The sequence below is a fragment of the Coturnix japonica genome, chromosome Z, assembly GCF_054131305.1.
Source record: "Coturnix japonica strain WE chromosome Z, WE-NBRP24, whole genome shotgun sequence".
NCBI lineage: Eukaryota > Metazoa > Chordata > Aves > Galliformes > Phasianidae > Coturnix > Coturnix japonica.
The window spans coordinates 48,502,664-48,523,623 of NC_140702.1; the positions used below are offsets into that span (position 1 = coordinate 48,502,664).

General features: G+C 43.1%; 1 protein-coding gene and 1 long non-coding RNA gene across 4 annotated transcripts in view; both read left to right on the forward strand.

Moving 5' to 3' along the window:
- LOC146753968 (uncharacterized) overlaps positions 1 to 15,415 on the forward strand; it is a 44,921-nt gene extending 29,506 nt beyond the window's left edge. For both annotated transcript variants that reach the window (XR_014940100.1, XM_085530739.1), the window contains one exon: positions 466 to 15,415. Coding sequence is in view for 1 of the 2 variants with exons in the window: in XM_085530739.1 (XP_085386865.1) it covers positions 466 to 521 (56 nt within the window). In the remaining variant the exon portion in view is untranslated. The remainder of the gene's footprint in view (positions 1 to 465) is intronic.
- A 1,183-nt stretch (positions 15,416 to 16,598) lies between these two features.
- Positions 16,599 to 20,960, forward strand: part of LOC107306103 (uncharacterized) — a 33,584-nt gene continuing 29,222 nt past the window's right edge. For both annotated transcript variants that reach the window (XR_014940102.1, XR_014940101.1), the window contains exon 1: positions 16,599 to 20,904. This is a non-coding gene — a long non-coding RNA (uncharacterized LOC107306103). The remainder of the gene's footprint in view (positions 20,905 to 20,960) is intronic.

The following is a 20,960-nucleotide window of genomic DNA, read 5'->3' on the forward strand; positions in this document are numbered from 1 at the left end:
TCTGGATTCATCAAAGTCTGATTTATACTCCCTGAGATCACCCTGTGATGCAAACCAAAATGAGGATAACTTTGTTGCAAATGCACACTTCTGATTCACTCTAAAAGACTGGTGTGGATGCAGCCAGAGAAACAGTAGTCTCCACCACACAGAAAGTCAGTTGTTCCTCTCTTGCTCTTTAACATTTCTCTGTTTGCAGTATTCTTCACTGATTTGGGAGCAATTAAAAATCAGTTTAAAAATTTTTACTCATTCACAGTTTAAGACATTTGATTCACTGACATGTCTTTTAAATCATCTCTGCTTGGGTCTCCCATTTTCCAAAAGCATCTTGAAGTACTCCAACATTTTCATAAATGGCTCTACATGAAGTCAGCACTGTGTGGGAAAGGCACTAGAAACAAATAAAGAGCTGTTATGTATTCTACAGAAACTAATCCCAAAATGGATTCTCTTTTCCACCAGGACTTTTTCAGAGCTGGAAATCAAGCCTGAAGTTAATGTGTCCTTGGCTTCAGTGAACCAAATACATACTGTGTGTGCTGCCTATGGCAGCTACACTACCGCAGGCTCAGCTAGTAGCTGATGCAAGCCACTTCAGGATCCTGGATGCTGCAGACACAAACTGAAGAGCTGTGGTCAAACACTTGGCAGATATTACTCAACAGAAACCAGATGAGGGGAAAAGCTTCATTTGGCTCTATTGTTTTTCCCAAGTGGGTGTGTGGCAATAAAAAATGCAGTCTCCTTTTTTCTAGTGGTATACCAAGGCACAATGGATTAATATGAAAGGGTTTATATTTTTAATTTGGAGAAGAACTTCGAAACATGAAAAGGAGCCAGAAGTGCACACTGTGCAAAGAGAAACAGCATTTCCAATGGATCAAAGTTAGCATGCACTGCTGCCATATAGGTGTCCATCTATCCCCCCAGCTGGTGTCACTGGACTTCCTGGTGTCCCCTCAAACTGATGAAGATACACTTAACTTGAATTTAAAGTCCTTGACAATGACAAAAAGTACCTCAGAAACATAAAGGTTAGATGGCGCAGTTCAGGTGGGACTGCAACTAGTACCATGTCACTAAAGGCAGACAGTGACACTGATAAAAGGGCAGATGTGGACAGGACCAGTGAAGGCAGCAGTAATGAGAAAGAAACACCAGAGTCTTTGAGAGGTCACAGTAAAATGCTACTCTGAATGAAAAGACTGAACCCTGGTCCTGTAGTGACAGTTTGTCATCTTTGCTGTCCGTTTGTGTGGAATAACAATGGAGACCTAGAAATGCTGGAGCAGAAAGAAAGTGCAGTTGTGGACCAGCCATCTGGAGCTGAGTTATTGGGTTACGCTTCTGTGGGGAGGCTGTTGTGAAGTGATGAAGAAGGCAGTGGTTATGGGAAAAAATGAGCAAAACCCCATTTCAGCATTAGGGAGTGATTTAACCCCAGACAAGCCCAGGTGTCTTTACAATACTAGTTTAATCATCTCACAGAAAGGCAGTAACACTTGAATGAACTGTAGATTCAGGTGTAAATCAAAGGGATATGAGCAGATCTGCAGCATCCAAAAGGCACCAGAGCAAGTGCAACTCAGCAGGACACGATGGACTCCAGACATGGAGCTTTTGTCCTAGATTCATCCCATAGCTTCTGTGTGAACACATTGATATGCATGTCTTGGGGCCACGTGCTGAGCCCCTTCATGTATTATGCTGCCAGAAGCAGGGAAAATCTTACTAACTCACACAAGTAGCCTCACCATGTTAATCACAGAGCTTGCAAGTTCTCATTCTTCTGGGCCATAATAGGCAGGTGTGACAAGAGGGGAGGAATTTGGCATCAGCACATATTTGCTCTCTCTGACTGTATCTACAATGGATGACAGATACTAGGTACATGTGTCAAAGAGTTCTGAAGCCCTGATCCTACACTCTGCAGAGCTGGGCAGATGATTGTTTCCTGTTTGGCCCTTTCCTCTCAGTTTCTTTTCTGTGTAAATGATAGTGCTGAGAGATGATGATGTTCTCCAAGAAACCAAAAGAACAGGCATCTAGGGACTCAGAAGCTTTGCCAGGCCTGGCAGCTGCACCCACTGCATCAGTGCGGCCCTCTGTGAGGACAGACCTCTTGGACATGGGATCAAACACACACTGGAAAGAAACTGATAATTGGGAAGCAGAAAGTCAAGGTAAGGGGCAGGGTGGGAAGCATTTACTTCTTCCAGGCTATATTAGACAAAGATAGACTTATCTAGGATTTGATTTTATTATAATTATTTTGTTTTAGAATTTGCATTCAGCAAGACAATGTTAAAATAGCATGGCCAGCTCCAGCTAGTCAGTGCTTCACACCGCTAAAGTGTGTTGGTTGTACATGGTCAGCTATACTCCAACACGTATAAATCAACACAAACTGGGCCAGTATTAAATAAACTCTGAATAAACTTCAGTCTCATTCACACAGTTGCAGCCATCGCTTACTGAATCTCATACCTACTACTGAAATGAAAAAGTCTGCTTAAGTAATACAATTCCTCATTAAAATACCAGGGAAATTTCTGTCATGTGCAGTCTGCAGCAAAACACAGGGACATATCTATGGCTCTGGGTACAGAGCCATGCATGCATAGATAACAGAACAACGTGGCTTTGGTGGCAAGATATGCAACCCTTCACTTAATTGCTGCTTCTTCAAATCCAGCCCAGTATTCACAGTAGGTCAGAAGACAGCATCTGCCTCTGACTGTTTAGAGTAAATGATTTAGTGCTCTCAGGACAGTTTTTAAGGGTTGTAAATTCAGAGTAACTCAAAACCCAGCTTCCTGAGTACTTAGATCTGACTTCAAGTAGGAAGGTAGTGAAATTAAGACAGTTTTGCATGTGCTGGTATGAAAGACTGGGACAGCACATGAAATCATGGAGTAGAAAAAGGCAATACTAATTTGGAGATAAAAAGAAAAAGGACTTTTGAGTTTTCTTTGTTTCAAAGTCACAGAGTGGCAAATAATGAGAAGAAACAGGACTCTTCAAAGGTCTTCTTAATTGGGAGAATCAGTTTGAGGTTTACTGTTTGCCCTCTGTATGCAAGTAATAAATATTTTGCTTTTTACCAAACAACAACAACAAACTTTTCTGACCCAGAGGCTACCTGCCACTGAAACTGTGCTTCAGCAGACTCTTCTGACATGAAAACCACTCCAAAATTACAGTCTAAACTACAATTCCATGTCCTGTTAGAAACCACTCCATCACAGGCATGGCAAGTCTTTGTGCTAGTTGGCAGGGCAAAGCCTATCAGTACACTCACACTGCAGGCATGTAACCTGTTTTCCCTTCCTCCATCTGCCACATCAATATGGGGTTGGGTCAGCATTATGCAAAGCAGTAGCTCCTGCCGTTACAGAAGTATGTATCATTCCCCTACAGTTTGCAGCCATTTATATCCAATCCTATTGCATCAAGAATTTGACATCACACATGTAGTGCTTTAATAGATCAGATGAAATGGAGCTAAAAACATAACAGGAAACACAGTTTTGCCTGCAACTAAGTAGACCATAAGAAGGCAGCAGACAGATGGTCCATTAAAGGCTTGTCTTTTACAAATGTGGAGAATATCACTCACATTGTAAAAAAAACACAGCCTCAGGCCTCCCATGGTTAGGAAATGCACGGAGGAGAAAAGCTCTGCACACATTTTCAAAGGTCAGACTCGGAGAGTATCCAGTACCTGGGGGCAGCAAACCTGGAGGCCTCTGCAAGACCAGCCTCCCCTTGCACAGTTCAAGCAGCACCGAGTTCAGCACAACACTTCTTATATGATTGTTCTTTGGTAATCTCCCTGTGAATGCATGATGGTACCTGTATCGTGGGAGATTTCTCACTGACCTCATGATGGGTTGTGAGTGTCATTTCCACCCTTTTCTCCCCAGCTCAATCCCCCAAATCCTTCCTTACCTAGTTGATGCACTCTGGATGCAGCTGTTATAGGCAGTATGCTTACAGACAAAATATCATTAGTCAAAGCAACAAACCTCAGTTAATAGGGTCAGAAGATAATAAAGTGCTAACAATAGAAGGGTGATGTTTTCTGTCAGCTTGAGAGTTTCTTGTTCTAGAAGTAAAGTCACTGCATGCAACAAAGGAGGACCAACAACGAGTGTCTTGTTTTCTGTTTTTTCGTAGGCTCAGACCTGTGTATTAACTGCTCAGACTACTATTAGAAATACACGTTCTGCATTTGAAGGGCTGTTTGTTTTGTGGTTTGTTTATTTGCTTGCTTTTCATTTGTTGTTGGTTTGGGGTTTTTTTTGTTTGTTTGTTTTCATCTGTCTCCCTTTCACTTTGATATTTATTTATTTATTTATTTATTATTTTTCCTTCTGATGTGTCCTGGAGTATAAAATTTTCTCAGCTTTTGTCTTTTCTTCTCCCTTCCACGTCTCTGCTTTTGTCTTTTCTTCTCCAGCCTCGTCTGCACATCAGCTGCACGTCTGCTGGGTGCCCTGGGTTGCAGAGTCTGTAGTTCCCTCAGATAACAAGTGTTCAGGCGTTAGAAATACCTCAGACATTTTCCTCTTTTCTTCCTTCCATATCCCCACCCCTGTCAGCAACACCAACTGTGGCGTGGGAGAGAGGCTCCCCCTCCTCGGACACAGTGCTGCTGTACTTGGTACTGTTTTTCTCTGACTCCTGCAGCTAATGGAATAATTTCCTTTCCTGTGAACTTTGATGTGTTACAGTCTGTATCTCCCAGTGAGCGAGGCACCTGTGTGTAGGTTATTGGCAGCCAGGCACTTTATCATGCTCTCTCTCATGTAATGGGTTTGATTTTCGTGTTCATTAAGGTTGCTCAACACCTGGTAAAGTGCTGCTTTTAGGACTCCGGTAGCCTCCCTAGTCGGTGTAAAGGGGCTTTGGCACAAGTGAGAATAAAGACCAATACTGCCATTACCTGCTGCTCAAAATGACTCTCGTTACTTTTCTTTGTAAGATTGATGCTATCAGTAATACAGGAGGAGGAGAAGGATGTTCTTGCCACTAAAAACAATGAACTGTGGCTTCGTGATCTCCAAAATTCTTCCTATTTTTGCCTATTAGGCAGTAAATAGTGTCCATTAGGTAATACACCATAAACCCACTTTTGGTCTCCAGGCAATACTTGTTTTAGTTTTGTTTGCTTGTTTGTTTGTTTTTTAAGGTACTTGAGGATTCCTGATCTGCGCCTAAAAATAATAGCTCTTATGTAAAGATTAAAATAATAATAAAAACATCTATGCTCCTTCCATGCTTTCAGTCAAGTATTTTCTCTTTAAATGACTCACACACCATAAGTGATTTCCACACAGTGGCTCTTCTTGACCTTGTATTTTTGAGACAACTGTCATTTGTTCAGCTTTTTTATTTGTTGATGCAATCAGATGTGCTTCCATTTACAGAATGTTTAATTCCCTTTTGTCCAAAGAGAATAAAAACAATGTGAAGTTTGAGAAGGTTTTCTCCGTATTTTAAGACCACCCTGCAGAAATATCTGATGCACCATCTTGAAGGAGCATGAGAGTGCAAATATATGTGACCATAGGTTTTCAAGGACACAACTTTCAGTGGGTCTATCTACATGAAAGTGCTACACTGCACAGCAACAGAAATTACTGGCCTCTGGCTGCAAAACAGACAAGCCTCAATGTGCTCTTCTCACAACCTTCACAGGTCTTCTGAAGTTTGCAAAATGCTGTGGAAGACATAGTAGTTATGTTTCAATATATTTCATAGTAATTTAATATTTTATTTAATTTTCTATTGTCCATAATTTTAGTAAGGTGCAGAATTTTAACTGAGGATTTTGGAATTCAGGGAGTTTACACCTTTTCAGTGTTTCTTCGACTTCCAGCAAACTTTGAAGCATATTGTGATTCACATACTGCTCACCCTTTCGTGTTCATCTTAGAAAGCAGGAGCACAAGCCATCATTGTTAGTAAAGATAAGACAGACTTTGAACCTATCCTGCAGAAATGGGGAAATCTGACAGGAATTTATGCAGTGAAGGTGAGTTTGCACATATTTGTTTCACAATTTTTTTTTGCTACAAGAACCCCTCATTCATTTAAAGATATGGTGTGATACAATGCTTGCACCCATGGTGCTTTCACTGAAATTTTAATACATGTTTTGCAGTGGGAGATGAAAGCCATGTTTTACCACCTTCCACCTTTCAGTATTTTTTCTCTAATTCTTTCCATGCTGTCATTCTACTGGCTCCTATCAAGTTCAACCCTTTTTTTTTTTTTTTTTTCCCCTGTGAAATATAATTCTTTTGAAACTACCTGCTTGCTTTCATTTGCTATCCTGGTTAACTCATTATTCTGCTTCTTTTCTTTCTCCCATGACCGTTCCCCTTTTTTTCCATCCTGTCCTTTCGTACGTGAAAGCAAATCCCTCCTTTGCTGCTGCAAAACTTTCAGGGAGTGAGGGTTTTGCCTGTGATTTCATCTTTGGCAACAAAGGTGAAAGCTTTTACATTGATTCAGATGATAAAAAGAAGTAAGGGAATTGGAAAAAAAAAGGAAAAAAAAAAAAAAGAAGCCTGAAGTCAAGCAGTAGTGAAAATATGATGTTCATCCTCTGTCCTTCATGACTCTTACCCTTACTTGATCTCTTCCTTTATTTCATATGTGCACGTTTATGCTAAATATTATACTAGGCAGGTGGAGCACTCTGGTAGCATTCTAGACTTTCTGATACTGAGGATAAAAGTCCCATTGCTTTCTGTGTCCCTTTAATTGTTTCTTAAGGACAACAGCTACTCAGTGAGATAAATAAGCAGTGCTATTGCCACTTACAAAAAACAAACAAACAAACAAAAATCGAACAATCGTGTTCTTTTATTTTTCTGTTTTTTTGTTGTTTTTTTTTTTAGTTGCAGGGGAACAGAAAAGAACAAATGAGGAAAAATATGTTTCTATTTTATCTGTACAGGAAATCTGCCCAGTTGTGCTCTGTGCTGCTGCTTATCCACATGGGAGCCTGGCCTCGTCTGATGGGCTGTGCCTCCCTGGAAGCTGCAGACAGGAAACTCATTAGGGTGGACTCCTCAAGTGCTCAGCTCAGTCAGCAGCCAGACACATCAGACCTGAAGGCTCCCAATTCACTTTCCTGTTGGCTGTGTCCAATGTCTCTAAGATGTGGTATGAATAGCACTCTTTTCTGGTATACCATCTGAGTTACTTGAGTTTTGAGGGATGGGTAACTTCTGAATTTAACGCCAATAGTCAACTACTGGAGACAATGTTGTGATCTTCATCTGACCTCCTCTCCAGACTGACCTGACACACTGGATCATGCGGTGTCTGCATTTAGCCTACAGCTCCATTTAAGAGTAGTGTTTTTGTCACCAAGGCACGAGAGAGATTTGGGAAAGAAAGTGGACAGGGGATGATCTGTCTTCCTGCCAAGCTTTATTACAAATCATTTTCTGCATACAAATCAGTTGTCGCATATAGCTTGCTGAAAGAAAGCTTTGGCATCAAATAAAATTCGGAAATAGATTCCTTTTTATGTTTGTTAAGTTTGGGACTCTTGGGGGAAGTAACTGCTACAAATGGTGAAGGTACAATGTGTGAAAACTTGCATGACTTCTGTAATCTTTGTTAAAAGTTCGAGCAGGTGTTTCTGTCAGCATCATACTCTGGCCGAGGGGAAGAAGGACTTCTGTGTTTTTAGAGCTTCTTGTACCCAGACAGGAAATACAATTTACCTATAGTCTCATGAAAGTGGAAACACTGAAGTACAGTCCTGTGTTCTCCTCCTCTCCTGGCTCCCCAGAAAGAAATGTAAGTTACAAGGATATTAAGCATAAAGATAAGCATACTACTTTTCAAATTAATGCTTTCAGCACAAGCACATCAACACATCTTTCATGTTAAATTGCTGGGTTTTTTCCCTCAAAAGAGTGTGAGTTTGGCTGTGTGTCTTCAGTATTTCTCCACATGCTACGCTATACTTATTTTCACTTCAAAATGGCATTAGTGTAGTAAAGCTGACTACATCTGAAACAAAACTTTTCTACTGGCGCCATAATGACTGACACAAAGGCCCATTTCCCTTCACTTAATGAATTACTACAGGAGTTGACAGCTGTTAGCCCAGGTGGCCATTAGCTGCCAAGAAATACCTGACCCAGGGCTTATTATTTATTAGTGGTAAGTGTCCGACCAGACAGCCATTATATCACATGTGAAATAACACAATTCCCTTCTTTTATGTGCTGGAAAGCTAAGTGCTGAACTCCCCACCACCACAGGTACAGCATAATCCTCCTCAGGGCAGCAGGTTCTTGGCAGGAAGCGCTGGACAGGCTCTGCTTCCTTCTGCTTCTAGGAGTTTTGCTCTTTCCTGTGCAGATGGACCTTTCTGAAGAGCATGTCGCTACTTTCTAATTCTGTCTTCAGACCATTGAAGTGAAAGAAGGAAAGCCTGAATACTATTCCTGACCCTGGATAACAGAATCACAGAATGGTTTAGTTTGAGCCTTAACAATCATCCAGTTTCAACTCCCCTGCCATAGGCAGGGACACTTCCCACTGGATCAGGCTGCTCAACACCCCATCCAACCTTGCTTGAACACCTCCAAATATCGGGCATCTGCAGCTTCTCTGAGCAACCTGTTTGAGAGCCTCTAGGAGGCATTCCTCAAAATCTTCCTCTGAATATCCAATCTAATCTATCCTACCCTCAGTAAGTTTGCAGATGACACCAAGTTGGCTGGAAGTGTTAATATGCCTGTGGGTAGCAAGGCCCTACAGAGGGATCTGGACAGGCTGGATAGCTGGGCTGAAGCCAATGGGATGAGGTTCAACAAGACCAAATGCCAGGTCCTGCACTTTGGCCACAACAACCCTAGGCAGCACTACAGGCTTGGGGCAGAGTGGCCGGAAGACTGTGTAGAGGAAATGGACCTGAGTATTGATTGATGCTTGGCTAAACATGAGTCAGCAGTGTGTCCAAGTGGCCAAGAAGGCCAATGGCATCCTGGCCTGTATAAGGAACAGCGTTGCCAGCAGGAACAGGGAAGTGCTTATCTCTCTGTTCTCAGCTCTGGTGAGGCCACACCTCAAGTACGGTGTTCAGTTTTGGGCCCCTCACTGCAAGAAAAGCATTGAGACTTTGGAGCATGTTCATAGAAGGGCAGCAAAGCTGGTGAGGGGTCTGGAGCACAGGCCTTATGAGGAATGGCTGAAGGAGCTGGGATTGCTCAGTCTGGAGAAGAGGAGGCTCAGGTGAGACCTTACTGCTCTCCTTTTGATGTAGGCCAGGATACTGCTGGTCTTCTGGGCTTCCAGCACATGGCTCATATCCAGCTTTTTGTCCACCAGAACTCCCAGGTGCTTCTCCACAGGGTTCCTCTCTTTTCATTCATGATCGAGTTTGCCCTGACCCATGTGCAGGAGCTTGCACATGGCTTTGTTGAGCTTCATGGTGTTCCCATGAACCAACCTCACAAGGCATCAAGATCCACCTGTATGGCATTCCTTCCCTCCATTAAGTCAATGACACCATTCATCTTAGTGTCATCAAGGATGAAATGACTTTGATCCATGCCACATTTAGGGTTAAACACTTTCCACTACAATAAATGCCACCAACAAATTCAGGTAGATTCTGTCTCTAGTGACACAACAATGGATCCCTGCAATCATCTATTTTCATAACAGCTGTCATTAATTATGCCCTGCTCGGTAAAGAAGGCTGGTATCATTGGAATGGGTAACTTTCCAGTCTTCATGCTATAAAACCACCTTAGTCAAGATGTTCTCCTTGTTTACCCTGGTTCAGCCCAGTCTAAATATTTCTTCTGGGAGAACAGAGCTCCTTAAATGAAGGGCTGAGGAAATCAGGCTGCTTGCACTGAGATGTGCACAGAGTTTGTGAAATCCACAGTGTCCATGTCTAGGAGGGTAGATAGAGGCCCAGAATCAGACACAGGTATGTGAGGAGTGTTTTGTACATTTCTGTACATAAAACAGCAAAGCAGGGTCTGAAGCCTGTATAAGAGGCCTGTAAATATATCATATTCCAGTGCAGGTGATTTTATGATTATGCAGACTTAAGTATGTTATATTACTCTAAAATTTCCTCATCTTCTTTTTGTTTTCTAAAAATGTAACATAGATAACAATGTTTTGCTTAAATACAGCTAAAACAAACAAATGACAATACTTGTGTTTTTTACTTAAAGCTTGCAAAGCTTCTGACTGTTTCTCTGTGTCAGATGCACTGCATGCAAATTCCTGATCTGAAATTCAGTCAGTGAGGCAAAAGCCAAAATCAATCCCAGCCCTGAAATAATTGCTCAACAAACAGGATGCATGTAATCCATTTTCATTATTAATACTTCACTTAAGATTCAGGTACTCTGTTTTGTCTCTTGTAATGAGCACAGTTTTACAATAGATGTGTGGAGTTAGCTGTACATAACATCACTGACAGCTGCAGAATTCTGGTCATGTGCACCAGAACAGGATTAAATATAAGAACATTTCTCTGGGCAGTAACAGAGAGCAGAGAGATAAATTTGCAGTGTATGCCTATTCAACTGCATATGCACAAACCTGATTTTACATGTTAATTCTTCACCAGGACATACCTGTTACTATCTTATTTATCAAGGAACTTATATTCTTGCTGCTGTACTGCACCTCTGTTACAGAAAGATTATTAATTTGTGTGATCTACTGTGGTGACTGCTTTTGTGTGTCTCCAGATTCCAGTGATTTGGCAATGTTGTTTCTAATGCCCTCTTACAGTTGGGGTGAAGAGCTTAAATTATGTGCTTCTCTCCCTAATTTGTTTGTACCACAGTGAAGGGGGATTTAAATTTCTGTAATAGCAATAACTTAGATGATTCATGGACTCACAGTTTTCTTTGCTGCTGTTTCCTGAGAAGAGCAAACACGAGCAGAGAGGTCATAAAAATAAATCTCTCCACCTGCTGCCTCGTTTACATTCGGGTTTTTAAGCTTTGGTAGGAAACGTTTTCCCATTTCAAACAAAGATTAATTCCTAATTGCCCCAATTCTCATGAGAATACTTTTGCAGTTGATGAGGAAGTCTCTTGATAACTCTTTTTTTGAACGATGCATTTAACTTGCGTCATCCATGAGCCATCCTGCAGGGTACATTGTGAGCCTGGCTTTGTGGCACTGTTGTGGGATTACCTTAGATGAAGCAGCCGCAGTTTGTGTTGTGTTTGTGCATGACGGCAGTTCTGTGGGGATGAGCTTCTGGGCTTCTGCAGGGTCGTTCTGTACCTCACACCTGTGATTACTGCTTGTGTTCAACAACATGCACTTGAATGAATGAGAGTGCAGGCTGTGCCACTGTTTTTGACCCAAGAGAGGACCTAGAAGAGCTGATGGGGCTGAATGCAATGCACTGGTGGGAATGTGTACTGTGGAGGCAGCACTGGACGTGGATCAGTGGAAATAATTGTGCCTCTGAGGGTTTTCAAATGGTCTTTTTTTTTTTTTTTTTTTTTTTTTTTTTTTTCCACATGCACAAAGCTATACAGTGTAGGTGGAAAAGTAAAATGAGGAGGACAAACAAAATCTCATTGTGAGCCACAACAGGGGGAGGGAGTGGTAAATCTTCTCAAGATGGAGGTTTTAGTCTTTCCTTCCCTTGTTTCATGGCTTCCTATCATTTCTGGGGGAAATCTGTTATATCTTAGTCCATCAAGGCTCATTGATGTAAATAAAATTACTCATCAATGGTAATACAATCGATAACACACCCTCTCCATTGTGTATATAAGTACCTAATTACTGAAATACAGGAAGGCATGAAGACAAACCATGTGGCTGATGTTTGTGCCTGAAGGAATAATATTCACTGCCATAGTTTGGATGCTGGGCTTTGTGTCACACTGCCATATTTCTCCACAGTATATGCAGCAAACCTCTCTATTTTCATCTCCACCGGTGAAACAGAAACTTGCTCAAAAACAGAAGCCTGGTTTGAACTTTATGGATCTGTGTTTGCTTAAGCTACATCTAACTCTAGTAACTTCTAACTGCTCAAGGCAAAAACAAACTGAATGATCACAAGATTATTGTTCTCTCAGTGGAGGGATATCTGCTTTGTCTGCCGTAACAGACTATTCATTAACTAAGCACACTGTCCCAGTTGCTGTAAAGCAGCAGACTATTCACAGCTAGAAATAGTGATGGCACAGAATGCATGTCGGAGAGCACATTCCTCCCCCTGCCCTGCAGATACCAGAGAAACAGACGGGAAAATCTTCAAAGTGGAACTAAGCCGCCCGTAGCAAAACTTTAACCAGAGAGAGGTTGTTTAGTAAAGCCTGGTGTTGGAGCCCAGCTTCTGATCTGCATCAGGCTTTTATCAGGAATTTCTCACTCAAAGAAGACACATAGAAAAACTTTAATATCAGGGAGGCTGACATCATCTGCTGCATGGAGGGGGCAGCCTGACCTTGCCATCACCCAGAGAGAGGAGAAATTACAGGCCCTTGTGCAGAAGAGGTAAAAGAAGCAAAAGAGAAGCAGCCTCCTCTACCGTGTCTGTGGTCACTGGCACAAGATCACAAGGCAGTGTGGTCTTTAACCTGGAAAGAGGAATGTGTAGCTCGTAATGAACTTTACCCAACAAAAGGCTCCTATCTGTAGCAGTAAGCAATGTTCATTCTCCCTCTCTTCTTTCTGACACGAATTTTTATTTTCAGAAACCTATTAGGGATTCACAGAGCTGAAGGTAAACAAGAAGATGGGATTTCCCACCCCCACCCCCTGCCCTGCTGAGATTGGCTATAGCATAATAGCCAATCTAAATAGTGTTCAGTGTGAGGCAGTCTGTACTTTGCATGCAAATGGAAAGACAGCATTGCCACAGGAATGAAGTTTGTTGAGATTTGAGGTGAAGAAAAACTGCATGCTCCCTTCAGAACAGCCCCAGAGAGGTTCAGCAGAACATTCACTGACTCAGGGAGAGCAGGAGTGGTATCACTGCTGCAGCGCAATGAGCTTCACAGCTCTGCCAGTTTACCAGGAGAGGTATCTCTTCTGCTTTTGTTAGAACTTTAGCTTTGACCACACTGCACAATAGGAGACATTTTCAAATGCAGGAAGCCAACATGAAGCTAGCAGTGGGGAGATTTGTGCTCTACACAATCAAGACATTCAGACCAGCCTGATGTCTTTTATATGGAAACAGAAACAGCTGCATGCTTCCTAGCTGATATTAGGCCTCTCTTTACCATCCCTCCTCAGCTGCCTGGAAGCAGTATGTTACTCCTCACCCACAGAAAGACTGGTCTACACAAAAACTGAATTAACTTGGATCTTTGGATTCAGGCTGCTGAAAGAACTCAGCAGCTTGTTCCCACAATTTTACATTGTGCCCAAAGTCACATCATCAACTATGCAGCACTGCTGGTACCTTCACATCTCTGTGCTAGAGGCAAGGGCATCCAAATGTACTAATGCACTACACAGCACCGATCACCATGTCCCAGCAGTGTGCAGCTGACACGGGTCATGGAAATAACCTGTCCTGATGCCACTTCCATCCCCAAAAGAGCATCACAGCGTGCTGTTAAAAGAGCTAGCTTGTTAACTGATAGCCATCAAAGCTACATAGCAGGGTGCAGCCTCAGAAAAGTCCTAAATCGTATGCTCTTCTGCCTGTATTTGAAATACTCCTTCTCATTTTTATCCTTATTAACTAATAGCTCTTCAGTGGTCACCTAAAGCTAGGGGTATGCAAAGACACTTATCCAGCTGTGGTCACAAAGAACATAGAGATAAGTCTGATCTGGGCACTGTTCTCATCCTAGCCATTCATTCTTTGTGCACTCTTGGCTAAGTTGCTTTAACACTTCAAGCTTCCTGTTCCTCCTACTAGTCCATGCCCATATTGTCTGCTTACACTGCAGAGAAAGGCCAAGCTTTATTTGCACAACAGCGAGTACAATAGGTTCCCAGACTTGGCCAAGAATTTTAGTGGAGAGAGTTCGCGCTGTATATAAGGTTTGAATTTTAGCTTTGTTCTGAAAGACACCCACACTCATTCCGGCTAGGATTCAAAGGCAACAAATGGCAAACAAAGGTGACAGATAGTGACTCCTACTTTTGCTTGTAAGCAAATAAATTAGCAGGCAGTAACCATGCTGGCATCCAGAGTCTGGAACGGATTCTGAAATTGACAGACACTGATGTTTGTGTTAGCTGAAAAAGAAAGCAGCAGCAAAAAAAAAAAAAATGCAGAACAAAAATGAGAAATACTTCAGAAGTTTTCCTATTGAAAACAAGGAAATCTCAAGTACTGGCAGAATGCAACATCGGCTGAAATTTCCAAAGAGCAGAAGGACCAATTTTGAAGTGCTCAGCATGCCTGGTTGGGGCCAGGTTTTCAATTTAGCTCAGTTCCCATGGAGGCAGCTAAACAAGAGCCAGATTTTTAAAATCACTGAGTAACCAGCTGTTTTCACTGCAATACTTCTGGCCTAGTTTTCAAATAGAGCTCAGCACCACCCAATAGGCTGTGCCATCTCAGAAGCTTGCCCTAAGTGTCTCTGTACCTGGGGTCATTAGTTCAGTGACTACTTGTAGGAGGCTGGTGTCTCTCCATTCCTACCTTCTTGCTCCCTTTCGGAGCCCTGATGTGGCCCAGATAATGTGAACTGCGAAATATTTTTTCTGAGTGTAGATAGAGAGAGAATATAAAGAGACACAACTCATAGGCTGTGGCATGATGAGCGTCAGAGCTCTGCCAATTTGCCAGGCTCTCCTGAGCTGTGAGAGCCAGCAGTATGCTTTGACCTGCCAATCATGCTGACTCATGTCAAATTATGTCATCTTTCAAATGTCTGGGAAGATTGAGTTTGGAAATCTCTACCTTTTTTCACATGCAGACAAAGCCAAGAGTTTATTTTTCCTGCAGCCTGCTGAAAAGGCATTGGATATTCCAACCCAGGGAAGACTGTGTATCAAATAATGTAGAAGTCTGTCTGTGTGCCACCACACTTGTAAAAGCCGCAGTCTTCCTCCATCAGCATGTGAGTGTGGAGCCTTCCATGGGCTGGAGCAACTGCTTGCTAGGAGGAGCTATCCTGTGAGTCCTAAGCCACACACACTCATAGTCTCTCTCCGACTTTCCAGATGCTTGCTGGACAAGCTCGATGCACAGCCAGTGTGGAGAGGTGCTGTCTTGTATAATCCTTGCAGAACACTGCAATTCAGCAGAGCAGTGCAATTCAACAAAAGGGGAAAGATCAGAAGTTCTCAGGAGGGGAGTAATCCACCACAGGAAAAGAAAATGCAGTTCTCTTTTGTTTGGCCTGTTTCTATTGCTTGCCTGCTTTTTAATGTATATTTTCTTTTACGTGAAGATTCTAGAAGATCTACAGAGAAGGGCAGAAAGCAGAGTTCATCAACAAGGCTGCCTGCAGCACAGGGAGCCTGGGGCTGTGCACACTGATGCTCTGTTGGCTGGAGATGTGCTTCTGATTTCAGAGGTAGTTTAAAATGTCTCTTTCTCAAATCACACCCCTTGAGAAAAAGGAAGGAAGGAAGGAAGGAAGGAAGGAAGGAAGGAAGGAAGGAAGGAAGGAAGGAAGGAAGGAAGGAAGGAAGGAAGGAAGGAAGGAAGGAAGGAAGGAAGGAAGGAAGGAAGGAAGGAAGGAAGGAAGGGAGGAAGGGAGGAAGGGAGGAAGGGAGGAAGGGAGGAAGGGAGGAAGGGAGGAAGGGAGGAAGGGAGGAAGGGAGGAAGGGAGGAAGGGAGGAAGGGAGGAAGGGAGGAAGGGAGGAAGGGAGGAAGGGAGGAAGGGAGGAAGGGAGGAAGGGAGGAAGGGAGGAAGGGAGGAAGGGAGGAAGGGAGGAAGGGAGGAAGGGAGGAAGGGAGGAAGGGAGGAAGGGAGGAAAGGAGGGAGGGAGGGAGGGAGAGAGGGAGGGAGGAAGGGAGGGAGGGAGGGAGGGAGGAAGGGAGGGAGGGAGGGAGGGAGGGAGGAAGAAAAGAAAAGAAAAGAAAAGAAAAGAAAAGAAAAGAAAAGAAAAGAAAAGAAAAGAAAAGAAAAGAAAAGAAAAGAAAAGAAAAGAAAAGAAAAGAAAAGAAAAGAAAAGAAAAGAAAAGAAAAGAAAAAAAGAAAAGAAAAGGGAAAGAAAGGAAAGGAAGGAAGGAAAGGAAGGAAGGAAAGGAAGGAAGGAAAGGAAGGAAGGAAAGGAAGGAAGGAAAGGAAGGAAGGAAAGGAAGGAAGGAAAGGAAGGAAGGAAAGGAAGGAAGGAAAGGAAGGAAGGAAAGGAAGGAAGGAAAGGAAGGAAGGAAGGAAGGAAAGGAAGGAAGGAAGGAAGGAAGGAAGGAAGGAAGGAAGGAAGGAAGGAAGGAAGGAAGGAAGGAAGGAAGGAAGGAAGGAAGGAAGGAAGGAAGGAAGGAAGGAAGGAAGGAAGGAAGGAAGGAAGGAAGGAAGGAAGGAAGGAAGGAAGGAAGGAAGGAAGGAAGGAAGGAAGGAAGGAAGGAAGGAAGGAAGGAAGGAAGGAAGGAAGGAAGGAAGGAAGGAAGGAAGGAAGGAAGGAAGGAAGGAAGGAAGGAAGAAAGAAAGAAAGAAAGAAAGAAAGAAAGAAAGAAAGAAAGAAAGAAAGAAAGAAAGAAAGAAAGAAAGAAAGAAAGAAAGAAAGGGGCTTAGAAATGCAGGTGAATTCCAGTCTCTTTAAAAAAAAGATGCTGTTGTTCATTTCCCTGTTGGAGAGGGAAGTCTCTCCCCATCTGAAGCTTCCTCCTCTGTCATTCCTTCCTCTCATTTCCTCCAGCCCCCTTGCTGTGTGACCGTGTGACATGCAGCCGTTCTGCGAGAATCAAGAGAGATATTGGCAGTTTGGGAGCAGTTGTTCCTGCTTATGTATGCAAAGAACATAATTGCTAAGTGCATCATCTGTTGTAATTTACACATCCACACACAGCTCAGATCAGGGCAGCCTTTACATGGGGATACAGTGCCTTGTTTTCTTCTTCTCTGCTTTGCAGGGCAGGGGAATAGTAGGTCTCCTGGCCCTCATTGTGCTAGGTGCTGTACAAATGTCCCAAGAGGCAGCCTCTCCCCTGTTCAGCACGAACTCTCACTGCAGCTGAAAGCAACCAGAATGGGAAACAGAATTCCTCTAGCTCCACCACTTCAAACACAGGCAATGCAGTTGTTTGAAATGATTTTTCTAAAATCATAGATGGAGGTCTGCAGCAGGTGTGAGAACTTAATGACATCAAACCCAGCGTCACAAAACCCCTCTGCCACCACAGACACAGCGAAGCGCTGCTTCTGAGTGCTGGCTAAGCAGGAGTCAGCCAAGTAGCAGGCTTGGAGTGCTGGGCCATGAGATAAAAATAGTAGCTCTGTAGTAATCAGAGGACAAGGGTCCTAAAAAAGTAAAGCAAGAATGTGAGTGGGATTTCCAGTCAGTGTCCCTTTCAAATGTTTTGACTGTCATCATCGCAGCAATTTGACCTCTCAAGATCTTGAGCAGCAGAAGCAAAACCAACACACTCTGCTCCCTTTTGAACCTTCAGTTGCCACAAGTTATAGTCCATCCTGAAAATGAAGGCCACAAAGCCACATTGGAGACCTTAGAAACAGACAGCATGCTTTATGATAACTGAAAAGTGGGAATGTCAGGTGTTGTTCCTTCCCTACTACCTACTGTAAACCTACAGCTCCCCCTGTTCCCTGCAATCCTTCAGTGGGCTGGACAGGACACCCAGTGACCCTTGAGGACCTTCAGCAATAAACAGTCTGTCCAAACACCCTTATGAGTCAGTGGCAAACCCTGCAGATGTTTATGTTAGGATCCTTTGTTCTTCAGCCTCTAACCATGTTGCCTCAGTGGATGGCATGGATCCTCACCGCTTTTACTGTTTTGGGGAGTGCCAAATCCCCGCTTAATCAGAGGTTTGGAAAATTCCCCCCACCCCCTTCCTTGTTTCCCCCCTCCCTCCCCCTGGCACTGTTCTTTATGAAAAACACTGTGTCCTGAGCAAATGCCAGGAGAGCCTACCTACCTTTAGGTACCACAGCCATGCCAGTTCCCTTTCCAACCTTCCTCTTCTGCACAGTGAATCACAAAGCTTGCTGTCAGATTCTGTCTTGCATACGGCCCCGACAGCAATGGGGAGATGGGGGCTTTCAGCACACTTCAGATGTTTTCCATGCATGAGCTTTCAGGTGATGCTTTGACTTCCTGCTCGGGCTGTGCAATGAGATGTGGCTCTCAGGCTGAGCTACCGCCACTAGAGGGCATTTGAAGGACATCAGATCTGGGGGTAGCAGGTGGGTCACGACTGCGGAGGCCCAGCCTTCAGGATCTGCTGTGCCAAGCTGTAGTGTATGGAACCTGGTCTTGTCCCAGAACTGCTTTCTGCTTTCTGTTGCTCCTGGGTACCCCCGGTCAGTGGCAGGCAGTAGACAAGGTATGGGCTGTGCTCATGGCCTACTGGATCTGCAAAAAGGCAGTAGCTGAAGTAAAGCAGTGCTGCCAAATAAAACAAGTAAATAACAGTTTTGATTGTGCATTTTAAATAGGCATAGATATAAATATCAGAGGTGGCTTTGCTCTTCTTCTGTAATCACTTTCCTGCTACCTGCTCATTCAGTCTTATTTGATTTTGAGGCAGAAGTCCATTCGTTTCTTACCATCCCCACATCTAGTGTTTCTCAGTGGAGAAGTCCATCCTCAAAGAGCAGTGTTTAGCTAGACCACACACCTGTGTTCACCACATTGACTTCTTTTAAGTCTGTTCCAGCAAACAGAAGAATTGAATGTGGTCTCCTGTATTCTGGATGCAGGCCATAGCCTTCAAAATACAGAATATCTGCAGGGACTTCACCACCATGTAATTATCTGCCATTCAAAGGGAACATCTGACACAAACCATATGAATCCTTTCAGTCAAGCCTGAACAGCTCCCCTGGTGGTCCTCTGTTATTTATTTACTTATTTATTTATTTATTGTTAAAGAGAGCAACATCACAAGGCGGTAAATGGGAGTATGTTTTCACATGCACTTGCACAGTGGGTTTCCCTGCAGATGAATCCTCATGAAAGAAGACTGCATTAAAGAGTTCCAGGTTTGTGTAGCATGTAGCTACTCTCTGTGTTTTGGAGAAAAGGAAAAAGCAGGTAAGGAAGCTATTTGGCATGCTGAAGGCCAAGAAATACCAGAAATAAGGGCATAGGTTGTCACTTGCCTGGTGCCAGGCTGAGAATGGCTGAGTATCACTGCAGTTATTTCCAAGTCCAGTGACCTGTCAGTATTACAGATTCTCAGGAGTGTCCCTCTAAAGGGACTCATGAGGGATTGCTGCTGGAAAACCAAGATCTTTCCAAAAATGTAAGAACTCCTTTTATGGGAAGAATGGATATCGTGTGGAATATGAGCAAAACAGGTAATACTTTACAAAAGCAGAGAAGGGAACAGATCTGACCCTCAGATGTCATCCAGTTTGGTCAGTTGCTGGGGACAGACACAGCTCAGGACATGTAGCATGCCTGGTAGTGTGAGCACCACTCCTCTCTTGGGACCAGTCCTGCTGGTCATGTGAAGTGTTAACAGTGTGTTTGTGCTTCCAGCTGTGGATGCTGTACCACCATAGCTTTTGAGAGTTTGAGCACATCAAATTTAAAAGTCAAGACAGGCACTGTTTGTAGAAATGTGCTTGTCAAGTCTTTGTAGCAGCTCAAGAGTCAGTACCAGGGTTAATCTCACACTAGAGGTAGAGATGAGAGACTCTCCTTGGGAGCATAGTCATAGAGCTGTAGAAAATCTCTGAAAACCTTGATGTGCTGTTCAGTGTCCAATGTCCAGATTTTCATGTAACAAATCTTTTACAGAGACTGAGTTACCTATCAACATCTGTAGACTAAGGCCTGGCAAACAACAAACTGGGCTAATTAGTATATTGTTCCCTTAATAGATAGATAGATAGATAGATAGATAGATAGATAGATAGATAGATAGATAGATAGATGGATAGATAGATAAAAATTAAGCCCACTTCTACTGGGAAGGGTGTGTGATATGTTCTATGTGGAAAAAAAACAAATTTTCTCTCTTGCAGGTACACTCAAGATTCCCTTTTGCTCCCAAAACAAGTCAGGATGACACTTTCTTGTTTAAAACAGTTGAGGATTTGAGGGTGCTGAATAGCTGAGGGGGGAGAAATGGGAAAATGTCTCTGTCTCTTTTCTTTCAGCTGTCAGACAACAGCTGCTGAGCAGGCTTCTTCAAAATCATTACAGCAAATGCAGATTACGCTTCATACACAACACGCAGTTACTGCTGCTTGTGACAAGTCTGCAACCTTGTGATTTCAGAAAAACCCGAGAAGCCGTTGCAGATCAGTAATACTTTTTTTTTCTTTTTTTCTTTATTTTCTTCTTTTTTTTTGGGGGGGGGAGGCGAGGGGGAAGGGGAGGTGGAGAAAGAGGGTAGCCTTTTTAGTTTTATTTATTTGCCACAGCGTAGAGCATTACTTGGAAGGAGAGATGAATTAAATTTTTTCTTTCCCAGAGTGAACACAGGGCCCTTGAGTTACACAGACTCCCTAATGTTACTTATTTCAGAGTAAATTTATTTGTTTAGGCTGATAAAGTGACACACAGTGGGAAAATAGTAGTACAACCATAATCTTGCAAGATCTCTGCTATTTCCCCTAGGTTACTATCCAAATTCAGATTAATATTTCACAATTCAAACTGGAAAGGACCTTTGGAAGTCATCTGGTCCAGTTTGTGCTCAAAGCAAGGCTGTTGTAAACTCTAACCTGTTGCAAACTAATCTGTTGGCTGAGGTGGCAGTTTATATGCAACAGGTCTCACCTACCAGGAGAGGATCAGAGCCTCACAAATCAGGTATCATCAGTTACTTTACTTTTTGGCAAGGTTTTTGCAGCTGCTGGATTTTAAGA